The 13,178-nt window shown below is 37.3% G+C and overlaps 1 protein-coding gene across 2 annotated transcripts in view; it reads left to right on the forward strand.

The window, feature by feature from the left end:
- The window catches only part of SKIL (SKI like proto-oncogene), a 25,798-nt gene that overhangs the window by 843 nt on the left and 11,777 nt on the right, over window positions 1-13,178 (forward strand). The window contains exons 1-2 of one of the 2 annotated variants that reach the window (XM_019643976.1): window positions 7-326; window positions 1,939-3,684. In XM_019643976.1, the coding sequence (XP_019499521.1) occupies window positions 2,587-3,684 (1,098 nt within the window). In that variant the 5' untranslated portion in view covers window positions 7-326; window positions 1,939-2,586. Of the gene's footprint in view, window positions 1-6; window positions 327-1,938; window positions 3,685-13,178 lie in introns of those variants that run through there. The other variant, XM_019643977.1, reaches the window with a different exon arrangement.

A 13,178-nucleotide genomic window follows, 5' to 3' on the forward strand; every position in this document is an offset into this window, starting at 1 on the left:
CCTGAGGACCCACAATAGGCCAGACGGCGCGCGCGTCCCCGAGGAACTGGAAGCCGCGAGGCGACGGCGGCAGACCTGCGCGCGCGGTGCCGCCGCTGGCTCCGTTCACCTCCCCTCCTCCTCCTCGCCGCCCTCGCTCTCCCCCGGGCGGCCGGAGACGGCGGCGGCGTCTGCGGGAAGCCGTGTGTCTCCGCAGTGACGTGGGCGGGCCGAGGGCTCGGTGACGTCAGAGGGCTGTGTGTAGCGATGTGTGTGGGGTTCGGAGCGGCGCCGGCACAGCCGAGGGAGCAGGCGAGCGGCGGCGGCGGCGGCGGCGGCGGGCACAGGTGCGGCTCTGGCTCGCGGTGGGGAGGAGGCGGGGGGCGCGCGGCCCCCGACGAGCCCGACGGCGGCGGCGGGGGTTGTGGGGGGTTAACAAAGCTCGTCGAGGTTCCCCAGGCGTGGAGGCCGGAGTCGGGGGTCCGGATGCGCGGGTCCCGGGTGGGGTCCGGGCCAAGAGGGGCGCCGGGACGGATGTCCTACGGCGGATCCTGCCTCACTGTCCCCGGGCGGTGGGCGTGGGCTGGAGAAGGACTCTGCACTTGAGCCGAGCTGTCGGGACCCCGGAGACTGGGACACCCCGTCACCACCGCCCTTCCCCCCCGCGGGCAGTCTGCGCTCCGCGGGGATGCCCCGGGCTAGACCGGGTTGGTCGGCGCCCGGCGGCGTGGGGATTCCGGCTCGGCGCCCCACCCGCTCGCTGACCCTTCCCCCTTTGGTCCCCGACGGGCGTAGGTGTTGTAGCCTTGGGGGTACTAGGGTGACACGCGAGAACTTCCCTGGCAGTGGGTGTACAGGGGATTTCCACAGACCTCCCGTGGCCTCCGCAGTGGGGCCGAGGTAGGATGGCACTTGGGGTTGTCCTGAGACCGCGAGTGGGGGTTGGGGGACTCCACTTCCCACTGTCTGCTTGCACACCCCAAGGCGTCCCGGGTCTCTGTCTTCCACTCTTCTCCCTCCTCCCCCTCTTCATCCCCCTTTATCCCCCTCGGGTTTGAGATGGGTGGGTGGTTTTGCGTGGGCGGAGGATTTCAGGGTTTGGGGGACTCACCCAGTCTAGGTCATGCCTCCTGCCCTCGTCCTTGGTTTGTGTTGGCTGAGGTGTTCCTATGGTGGGCGAAAGTCAGTACGTTGGCTAGTGGTCTTGGTCCTTAACCCTTTGGGTCTGTTTTAAGGTAAATTGCTGGGAGTTTGGGAGGCAATTTTCTATTTATTGGATTTCTTTTGGATTTTCTCTCAGGAAAGGAGTAGAAGAATCTTTTTTCATCTTCCTCCATTTTCATTCTTTGTGAGGTCTGTCTGCCCTGTGCTTTTTGTCCCGGATTAGTCGTCTTCAAGGATGGAGATTCCCAGGCGTGGAGGCTATAACTTTTGGCTTCCATTAAGCAAATTCTCCAACCTTTTAAAGGAAAGTTAATTTTTCCAGAAAAATTCCAGAAAAACCGCACACGCTGACTAAATGAATCAATGCACTTAAGATTGTAACTTAGGAGTTAACATAGCCACCATATAACTATCTGATTTTTTGGGTTGAGGAAACTGGTGTTTCTCTTTTTAAAATTAAGAGATGAAGTAATGACTCTTATAGTTAAAATGGCATAACTGAGAAGTCTCTGGTACTGAGTTTTGGGTGAGATGATATGCTTAAGTTTCTGCCCGTTGTAAGAGTACTCTTCTCCTTTTTGAATGATATTGCTCCCTTTACTGGGTTTCCGAATTGCTTTCCTATTTAAATGAAGGTTCTTCTAATTAACTGGTGTTAGATTTAAAGAAATCACTCAAGTGTCACCTTTGGAAAAGTGAATTCAGTTTAAGATTAAGAAACTGGTTTCAAACTGACCCTTTGGCCTCTGGATCAAATTCAAATGTAACTCTTCTCCCATCCCCCTTCTCTTCCAGAGTAATTAAAGGAAGAATGAACCGTAATCCTTGAAGATAACTGGGCAGTTTTTCTTTAAATCATCTTTAATTATAGAAGTTCAAGTGGAGTCAGAGGCTCTTCTTACTGGCGTGACGATTTATACAAGCCTTCAGTTTGTCAACACAGACTAACAGATCATCATTTTTAGAGGAGATACTTTTCTTTTTTCCTTTTTTGGTGTCCTTGGTGCCAGAAATTAAATTTGGGTGCATCATTTTGTCTTGTGTTTGTGTCTAGGTTTTATGACACAAGTAATTGCATAAACTTTTCACTTGTTTTGCTTAAAACCAAACCAAGCCAAACAAACCATTGCATTGAACCTGCAAATCTTGAATTGAGAGAATTGGTAACTTGAATACATACATCCGAAGAATTAGAAAACAAGCTTTCTTAGAGGTGTGCCTCAAAATTCTTTATATTGGAGACGAAATTTTATAGCACTTGGAGTGAAATTATACTAGAGTTGCAAAGTCAGTTGAGTAATTTAGGAAGATCTCTTTTTGGAAATTTAAATTTTCTCTGAGTAAGTTACCATAAGTATTGGTATACATTACTTTTCTGTGTTCAAATAAGTAAGTAACAATGCAAATCTCAGATTTACTTATTTAACATAATAGTTTTTAGCAATGGAAAACCTACAGACGAATTTTTCCTTGGTTCACGGTTCAAATAAAAAAATGAATGGGATGGGAGATGATGGCAGCCCTCCAGTGAAAAAAATGATGACAGACAGACATGCAAATGGAAAAATGATGGTAAACAAGATGCCAACAGTAAAGAAGGAACACTTGGATGACTATGAAGCGCCAATGGACACTGACGGAGAGCATGTCAAGCGAACCTGTACCTCTGTGCCTGAACCTTTACATTTAAATCCCAGTTTGAAACACACTTTGGCACAATTCCATTTAAGTAGTCAGAGCTCTCTGGGTGGACCAGCAGCATTTTCCGCTCGCTATTCTCAAGAAAGCATGTCACCTACTGTATTTCTGCCTCTTCCATCTCCTCAGGTTCTTCCTGGTCCACTGCTCATCCCTTCTGATAGCTCCACAGAACTCACCCAGACTGTGTTGGAAGGAGAGTCTATTTCTTGTTTTCAGGTTGGAGGAGAAAAGAGACTCTGTTTGCCCCAAGTCCTAAATTCTGTTCTCCGAGAGTTTTCACTCCAGCAAATAAATACAGTGTGTGACGAGTTGTACATCTATTGTTCAAGGTGTACGGCAGACCAGCTTCATATCTTAAAGGTTCTGGGAATACTTCCATTCAATGCCCCATCCTGTGGGTTGATCACATTAACTGATGCACAAAGACTCTGTAATGCTTTATTGCGGCCACGCACTTTTCCTCAAAATGGTAGCATACTTCCTGCCAAAAACTCTTTGGCTCAGTTAAAGGAAACTGGCAGTGCCTTCGAAGTGGAACATGAATGCTTGGGCAAATGTCAGGGTCTTTTTGCACCCCAGTTTTATGTTCAGCCTGATGCTCCCTGTATTCAGTGTCTCGAGTGCTGTGGAATGTTTGCACCCCAGACATTTGTGATGCATTCTCACAGGTCACCTGACAAAAGGACTTGCCACTGGGGCTTTGAATCAGCCAAATGGCACTGCTATCTTCATGTGAACCAAAAATACTTGGGGACACCTGAAGAAAAGAAACTGAAGATAGTTTTAGAAGAAATGAAGGAGAAATTTAGCATGAGAAATGGAAAGAGAACTCAATCCAAGGCAAGTTTTTTTTAAATAGAAATTTGGAATAACAGTTTATTTTGAGATCAAAAGTGTTTATTTAGAATATAACTTGTGTGTTGAGAAACTTACTGTTCATGCAACAACAAAAAATACTGATTTATGTAATATGTGACACACATTGTAGGCTACAAAGTACTTTCCTGTGTGTGTTCTCCCTTGAGTTTCCAAACAATGTAGTGAGAGAAGTAGGATTATTCCCATTTTACAGATAAAGGGTATAAGAGGCTCAGAGATCAAGTGGCTTTCCCAAGATTATATAGCCAAAGAGTGGAGGACTGGGGGCTTCTTTTTCAAGTCCTATCCTCTTTCACACATCTTGCTTTTTGATGACTAAACCTGTTGTTTTCCTAGGATTTAAGATAATTTACACTTTGGCATTATCTCCATTTGCAAATGGTGTAATAGCTAGTCAAAACAGTTCTGGCAGTGGGCTCCAAACAGCATCTTTCAAAGGTACATCTAGGATTTCTGATATTGTTTATATACTTGGATAGTGAGGCTTGATGAGTATTGGAGACAAATGGACAAGAAAGATTTATCTGAAGAATTTGTGATTCTAGTAACCAAGATTGTTTTTTAAAAGAAAGGAATAATTAAAAAAATTATGACTGCTAGAATAAAAGGTTATTTTAGGCTAAATAGATGTTAACATAAAAACCTATTAGCAAAGAGATCGTATTATTTTTCCCACTGCATTATTTGGTACGCTAAACTAGTATCTTCATTCTAAGAGTTTGCCTAGATAGTAGACAAGATTTGGGTTATTAAATACTCAGTTTGTTGGTCTGGTTTTTAAACATATTTTTCTACTTGATTAAAATCAGCATAATAGCTAATACAGAGGGTTTGAAATGTGGCAAGCATTGTTCTTGAGCTCTTCTACTTGTTTAATTTGATTTGTACAACAAAAGGTTGACCATGTTTTATTTTAAGAATCTAATTTTTCTAATAGTTTTTATTCCTTGAAATAAAGTCTGTCCTTCTACTTCACAGAAGAGATGAATGAAGCATTAAATAACCGAAGGTTATTTGCAGCAATATTAGAACTTGGGCTAGAATAGAATCTAAGATTTGGATTTGGTATCCTGTGCTTTATTATGGTACCTTCAAGGTTTTGAGGAAAATTTAGTTGCAGTGTAGTTTTAAGAAGACAGTGATTTGCTTCTGAAACCTCATGAAGATAATGCTAAACTCTGATTCAGGGTACTTTGCTACTTACTGCTTCCAAAGGGTCAGCTTGCCTTTGAAATTCCTTGACTGTGGCTCCTGGATAAGTTCATATTGTTCAGGTGCAGTTATAACTATAAGATTTTGAAGCAGGGTTGACTTCAAGCCAGTTTTCAGATTGCTGGACTGACTGACAGCTGGACTGTTCCCATGCTGAAGCTTGTGCTTAGAGATTATCTATATTCTGAAAATGTGGAATGCCCCCTTTGATATTTATGATGTCTTTTCCCAAGCTATTTAGGGCTCTATACTCACATGGCCATAGGTGGCCACATTATTTACCAGATAGTGCTCCAATCTTTGTTGCTCTGACACAGACAAAAGTATTTTGGGATAAACTACTTTGCCTAATGTTCCTGCTCTGTGTTTATGAGAAAAAATATCTTAGAACCATGGTAAAGGTTTAAAAAAAAGATGATGGATTTACTTAACTCTAACTGAAGGTGTTAGGGTTTGGATAAAATGGAAACCATCCTTCATCTGGATATATCCCTTTATTGTCTCAGGATTTATTAATTTGAATTCATTTTTTATTTGGGGAAGATATTAGATTTTTTTCCCCATCTTTTTGTTATGTTTTGCAGTATTTGGTATAGTGTTTCGGTATTGTTTTTTAGTATTGTTTCCAATTTTGTATGAATTTTAAGCTTAATTTAAGGGAACTTAAGAAAATTTCCAGCAAGCAAAACTTTAATAAAGGATATTTTTTTTGGTTCATGTGTATTACATACTTGAGTTGTTGTTTTGTTATGCGTACCACTTAACGTTTTAAAAATTAACTCCTCAAAACTTTGTGAGGTAGTTTTTTTTGAAGGTCTGTTGAACAAGGTTTCTCAGATGAGAAACCAGTCTCACATGGGTCACATGCTTCTGGTTGTATAACTGGTAGGTGGTAGAATCAGGAGTTGAAATCGGGTCTTCTGACTTGAAGTGTAGCAATTTTAACTACTTTCCCCCTAAAGCAAACTTAGTAGCAGAAACTGAAATTTTGAGAAACATTAACTTTTTAAAATCAACTTAGCTTCGTATAGTGGTTGTTAAACTCTATTAACTTGTTATTGACTAAGGTATTTCTAACTGGGAAGGGGGCAAGGAGATAGCCCTTGACTGGGGAACATTTTTCATTATCTTCTGTGAGTCGGTGAGTTGGTTGCCAAACAAAACCAAATAGACCCAAAGGAAGCTCATGTTAAAAAGTTGACAGTCTTTTTTTTTTTTAAATGAAAATGTACTAAATATGTTAACCTCATATAAAAGTATCATTGTTTAGTGTGAATACTATTGTAATTTTATGTGTTTATGTAGGCAAATATTGTTTTTGGATTAAAAAAAACAACCCTGAAACTCAACAGGTAATTGAAATGTAGCAACTATCAAATTATTTCTGAGGATGGAAATTATATTAGTAATGATCACCAAACTATTTGCATAGCTAATAGCTCATATTCAATTTGCGAAGTTAGTTATATTTAGATGGAGTGTTATTAGTCAGTGCTCTAAGTGAAGAACTGACTGTATTTGTAGAAATTAAAGGTATATTTTGAACTTTCTTACGTCACCACAAGAAATATACTTGAGTTTAGATCTGCCTAGTTTGCTTTGCAAAATGGTGTTATAAAACTGTTTGTCTCTTCATGTCATTTGAGCTTTTTGTTAGAAAAATGGTTATTGTATTTTACAGTGCACAAATATATACAAGAATATCATATTCTTGATTTTTCTCCAAATCCTCACTAGATATTATTTATTTGATCTAATTGTGATTATTTTGTTGTCTTACATTTCTGTCTATGGGAAAAAGGTTGTTAAGCAAATTGATCATTTGTAAATACAATTTGAAGGGTGGTATTTACCTAAGATTATTTTCAAGCACATTAGAAAGCCCATTTGTAGTCAATTGATAAGATAATTATAGGTGATTCTTTACTGTTATAGCATGTGGCTGACAGTCTTCAGTAAGTTAAAGATGGTTAAAGATGGTGTATGTCCTTATAAGTATATATATTTTAAAATCAAAATTTCTATTTCTAACATTAGACTTGACTACTCTTAGGTAAGAAAAATAATATAGTTTTTAAAAATTCTCCTTGGGGTGGGGGGAACCGTAAAATTATCTATGATGTAGATACAGAGGGTGCCAAAAAAATGTATACACATTTTAAGAAAGGAAAAAACAAATTGTAATAATATGTACGGATCACAAAAGATGAATACAAGTCATGTGTATACATTTTCTTGGCACCCCCAGAAGATAACCTAAAGATATTGACTAAAAATTTTCCCCCTAAAGCTTATTAAATATTTCACTATTTTTAGCTTTGTATTTTTCTTTAAGTTCATAATTTTTGCAGAGGTCATTGGAATAATAATAACGTACAAAAACTTTCTCCCCTCCTGGTAGCTATTATACTTTTATTTAGGAAGTAAATACACTTCTTTGTCTAGGAAGTAAGGAAATACAGTAGAGAGAATGGGCAACTACAAAGAGTAGTGTTGGGACAAAATGTGTTCCAGTAACAATTGTGAAGGATTTGATGATAATTTGTTACATCAGTGGTATAGTGTGCATTTTGTTATTAGCATCAGTTTTGATCAAGTGGGGATAGGTCAGAATCAATTGAAGTATTTGTTCTCATATGAAGGGTCAGTATGAATATTTTTGTGTAACTTTCTAAAATTAATAACTAGCTTCATGAGTTTAGAGACAATCTTTTTCCGATTTTCCCAGAACATAGGTTAGTACCTGGCACATCAAAGGCACTCTGAAATCTGTTTTTGTTTTTTTTACGGAGTAAATTTTTGAAAAGAACATGATTTTATTAGAATATTTGGAAGTTTTTGAAAAGTGGTGGTTTAACTTTTAATAAACACATAATTTGCATATAAACTGTTGAATAAGATAACTGATCAAATGAGAGAATGAATGTGAAGCATTTTGGAAGTTAAGAGTCTTGAAATGCAGGATGCTACTTCGAACTATTATTGAAATATTTCCTAATACATATTTGGGGATTTTTTTCCTCTTTCCCCAATCATTTTGACTTACCTAGAATTCTGTGAAGATATTTCTAAGACAAATAAGGTAACTAAGCATTGGGTTCAAATTTATCTTTCTTAGTTGTTTGTACACAGTAATTACACTAGTTGGATGTTTGTTTACTTACTAAAATGAAATGTGCAAGAATAAAGTGCAAAACAGGCTGTAAGAATTATGCTATAGGAAGACTAATTCAATGAAATCTTTAAAATGGCTTTGGCAACAGTGCCCCCTTATGGTTTGGGAAACACAGAGCCTATATTTATATTCATTTTACCATTAAAACATTGTAAAACATTTTTGAATGTTAATATTTTTAAAAAGGTTTATGATAAAAAAAACTTAGAAATTTATTCTTTTGGTCTGAAAATAAGAAACTTCAAGGAAGAAAAGAAAAAGGATAGTCCTGAATCAGTGTAAGTAGCCATTAGTGTTCTCATAGCTATGCATACGTTATAAATTTATGCCATTGGGAGAACAAGGAAGTAATCAAGAATTGGGTTCATTTTAAATCCCTTTGAAGAATTCTGGGAGTGGAAAGTGATTGTGGAGCCCGAACTCAATTTGCTCAAGTAAAGAGGTAGAATTAGTTTGGGAATGAATAGCTTTAATAATGGCTTGAACCTGCATTTTTGTCTATGTACAAAATTTTGGTCTATTGAGGGTTTATAAACATAAAATAATTTAAGGGTTTTATTAGAAGACAAAAATGAAAAGAATGTATAATTAAACCATAAACCTTAAAAGTGTGGTTTGCTTCAATTAACTAAGGTATTACAGCACCATGGTAGGCAGAAAGAGGAATGAATAAAAAAAAATGTACAATTAATTTTAAAAAGGCATTTGGATTTCTATACTTATAAGTGGGTCACAAAAATACAGAGGGTGCCAAAAAAATGTATACACATTTTAAGAAAGATAAAAACTATTAAAATTGTAATATTCAATATATACCGATAACAAAAGATGAATACATGTCGTGCATACATTTTTTTTTAGCACCTCCAGGGTGTACAAAGACTAGATGGAGGAATTCTTCTAGTTTCTGAATCTGGAATGTGGTTGTAAATGCTTAATAAAGGTTTGGAAAACTGAATAAAAAATCTTAGTAGCCCTATACATTTACCTGATTTTTAAGAAGGAAAATAGAATTAGCTTTAAAACAAAGATTTTGTTTTTATTTGTGATACTGAATTTATTTTGAGATTTCAAATAGCATTAAATTAAAAGTGCATATTTTATTTATCTTGTGGAGACAAGAAATAAAAGTTTCAGGACGGAAGACCATTTTGGTAAATAATACTAGGGCTTTGATTCCATGTTAAAAAAGTTTGGTGTGATTATGAAAGCAATATAGATCCATTGTAGTAAATACTAAGAAGAAAAAATTTCCTCATCATTTTACAATGTAGTGATAATTAACTATGGGAATTTATTCCTTTGCATATGTAATGCTTTGTAGAAGGCACAAATGTTACTGATACAGGACTCGTTGAAATGGTATTTTTGGACCAATTTTAAGACAGTTCACTTAGAGCAATGTTTTTCAAATTGCATTTTGTTACCCATGTAGCTTTTCTCATCTGGTGTTCCTTGAGAGGAGAATTAAGCCCTACAGAAAATGATTGGAGTGATGGTTTGTCATCTCTCCCAAGGATGGTATATATTGTAGTACCACTTAAAATGCTTTGGAGGAGAGAAGTTAATTCATTGTATACAAATGGATGCCTGGGGGCATTTGGGCTTTCATTCTCTTGAGAACCCCAATTGAGAAATGGCCTGGAGGGTCATGAAATCAGTTTAGTGGGTTAACAGTATTAAATAAAAAACCAGACAAAAACAAACAAGGGCCGGCGAGTGGCACATTTTGCTGTTCAATTTACATTAGTTGAAGGTCAAAATAACCCAAGATCATAATTTTTTTAAAGCATATATGCTGAAATGAGATGGAAAAAGTAAAGCCATAGATTTATACAGATCGAAACTTCCTGACAAATACTTTAGTGAAAGATTTATATGACATGGATATTTCCAGGTAATCACAGTGTTAATTTAAATGAATTCGACACCACAATTCCAATACAAAAGTTTTACTTTTAGAAGTCTCAGGAGTTAACCAAGAATATTATCAGTTCCTTTTCCTTTAAGTTGTAAAGGGAGTAATACAACTGACTTCACATGGCTTTGTGTCCATTCAAGATAACGGTTGCACATTATAAGAACGTAAACTTTACTTTTTCTGAGAGCATTTTAAGCACTTTAAATGTAAAATTGGGGCCGGCCGAGTGGCGCGTCGTTTAAGAGCTGGCTTGGAACTCCAGAGGGCCCTGGTTCCGATCCCACATATGAGGGCCAGTGACACTGCTCTCTACAGCTAAGATGCTGAACAACAGCTCAACCTGGAGCTGGGCTGCCTTGAGTCGCCAGCGACGGCGTAGGATGCAGCCCCTGCTGCAGTGGGTTGCCATGGGCTACCGTGTGTAGCCAGCAGCCGCAGTGAGCTGCCTCGCCCGGGAAGAGCGCGATGATGGTGCCAACTTGGGCCAGTGAAGCAGCGTCCTCCACAACTAGACTGAAGAACAAAAGGATAGCAACTTGTCTGTTCCCCTTCTCCCAATTACCCAATTAAAAAAAAAAATCTAAAAAAAAATAAATAAAATTGGCTTTGTGAGGTAGGTAGATGGTATGATCTTTTAGTGTGGGGGAACGGCAGACATGGCCATAACTTCTGAAGATCTGCCTTTGATAAGTCAGTGGCGATGCTTAGATCAGATTGTTCCAGTTTTGCATTAGGTTGATAAATTCTAATAATTAACAATGAAGCCAGGCTCAAGTCTAAGCCTTAAAATCCCTTAAGTAGCTATTTGCTACCTTGTAACACTATTCCTGTTTCAGTTGTTGAAACACTCATTCATAACATGTTGGAAGTACTGAGGAAACCTGATCCTTTACTGAGAGATTCGATTTCTTTCAGTAAGAGCTGTTGGCAGCTGTTTGGTAGGGTGTCTTTTGTGTTCTTCTGAAATCATTTATTGACCACTTGAATGTCTTACTACTATACACAGTAAAAAGACTCTGACAGGTATATTCACTTTATACCTAAGGAGTTGTTGCTTAACTATGTATTTAGTCATATGTTTAGTGAAGTTGCTAATGATTTATGTTATAATGTGTATTTAATATGCATTATATTTTATTGTTTAATCACACCATTAGGAGGATAGACTTAAATTTAGCAACCTGTTATTCCTTCTTATGTGTACTGTCTTATGAACACCAAAATGTATAATTTTTATCTTTTTTATTTTTAAAATAATTTTTTCCACATATTTTTAAAAGTTTTCTGATTTGGGGGGGGCGGATTTTGGAAATCCCACCAGTATTTGGAGGCATTGTCTTGATTTCTTTAGTTCGTTTGCCATTAGAACTTAAAGGTCATAAATATTCATCTCTTACTGTAATTAAAAACTAGAGTGCCACCTAAAAGCAAAGTTTATTATTGAAATTAAGTCTAGGGATTTTAAAGTTTTTTGTTTTTTGTTTTAATAGAACTTGGAATGTTTGCATATGAACAGTGCTGAGTGGGTGGGATTGCTTTTGTATCCAGAAAGTGGTGACAAAATGCATATTGGTTTTTTTATAAATGAAATCAAGTTCTCTAAATTATTTCATTGTGAGACTAATAAGCATTGTACTACCAAAATGCAGTGGTTCTTTATTAGGAAATTTGATTTTCAAAAGATCATGTATACATAACACAGTAAATTGAAATTGATAGAAATTTTCATAAAACATTCCCTAATTTTTACTTATTTAAAATTACCTCTTCCATGCATTTTGGGATTGTTTCGATTTTTCTTTCATAGACAAGTCATGTTTTATGACTTAGAGAAAGAACCTTTAGAATGAAATAATGTCTGAAATATTTCTTATGTGTTTCAATTGAGGATGCCATCTGTTCATTTTGTGGTAGGTAATGGTGGCGAAGTTGGGTGATAAAAGCATTTTAAAATGTTAAGGCTCTAACTTAAGCTACTAAGTGATCTGCTCTGCTTTGCCAAGTCATGGAATGTGTTTATTTTAATGTTTAAATACACACAGGGAATAAATTATTTCCACATTGAAAGGTAAGATAAAAGGCAATCGATGCTCATCTCTTGATATCTTAATTTTTATTCCTGATCAGTAGTAGCATTACTGCTGTGCCATTTAATTATATTGTTCCTTTTTTTAAAGACCTAATTTGTATGTTGACACAAATGCAGAATAGATGAAAAACCTGGCATGCCTGTGAATGTTCTGTTGTATAATATGTGCTTTTCTTAATTATTTTTAACCCGCACTTAGGTTAATTTGTTATAAATGTGTTTATGGCTTACCACAGCATATTAGGTAAAATTAACTCGCAGCCATTTCATTATGGTTAGTGTTGCGCATTTCCATCATTTATATTGTTTAACTTGTAGATCTAATCTCTAAATATATATCCATCCCAAAGACCTTTGGGCTTCCTTCTTTGGTGCTCATGGAGTAGGATAAGGAATGTGAAAGAGACTGTCTTGTGAGTTTCTGGGTAGCAGAGTAACCTTATAAAAGGCCACCCTGGGAGTTAATGAGCTACATTGTTATTCAGAATTTATTCAACAAAAATTTTCTGGCATTAACTGTGTTTTTTAAAACTTTAAACTTTTTCATGAATTCTAAAATGCCTTAATAGTTTTTAGTCTTTTTAAGTGGTATGTATATGGCATACTATTTACATATGGGACAAATATAGAATATAATTTATGCCATGTTGACTCCAGACTTCTTAAACATCAGTTACTATACTATGTTGTGATGAAGGTCGGAGACAATTGAGATATATTAAATGATTTGCCCTTGCCTATGATAAAGCCCTCAAATTGTCTTGCTTTTTGAATCAGTTTTTGTATTTGCATCCTGTAATTCTCTTCTTAGACTGTCAGCTGTCACCTGGCAACTATCATTTAGTATTTTGTTGCCAGCAGTGAGTTCCTTCCTAATTTACTGGTAGAACTAAGATGTAGTCTAAGAAACTATGTAAAGAAGTGATTGATTTACCTTATTATTAAATAGTTGATTTTGCCTCAGTTTCTGAACTTTAGAATATATAATCAGGATTGTGAGGTTTTTTTAAAAAAAAGATAAAGTCTAGAGGCCCTCATTGAATACTCAACTTTTTTTT

This window comes from Hipposideros armiger, unplaced genomic scaffold (assembly GCF_001890085.2).
Source record: "Hipposideros armiger isolate ML-2016 unplaced genomic scaffold, ASM189008v1 scaffold_83, whole genome shotgun sequence".
In the NCBI taxonomy this organism is placed as follows: Eukaryota; Metazoa; Chordata; class Mammalia; order Chiroptera; family Hipposideridae; genus Hipposideros; species Hipposideros armiger.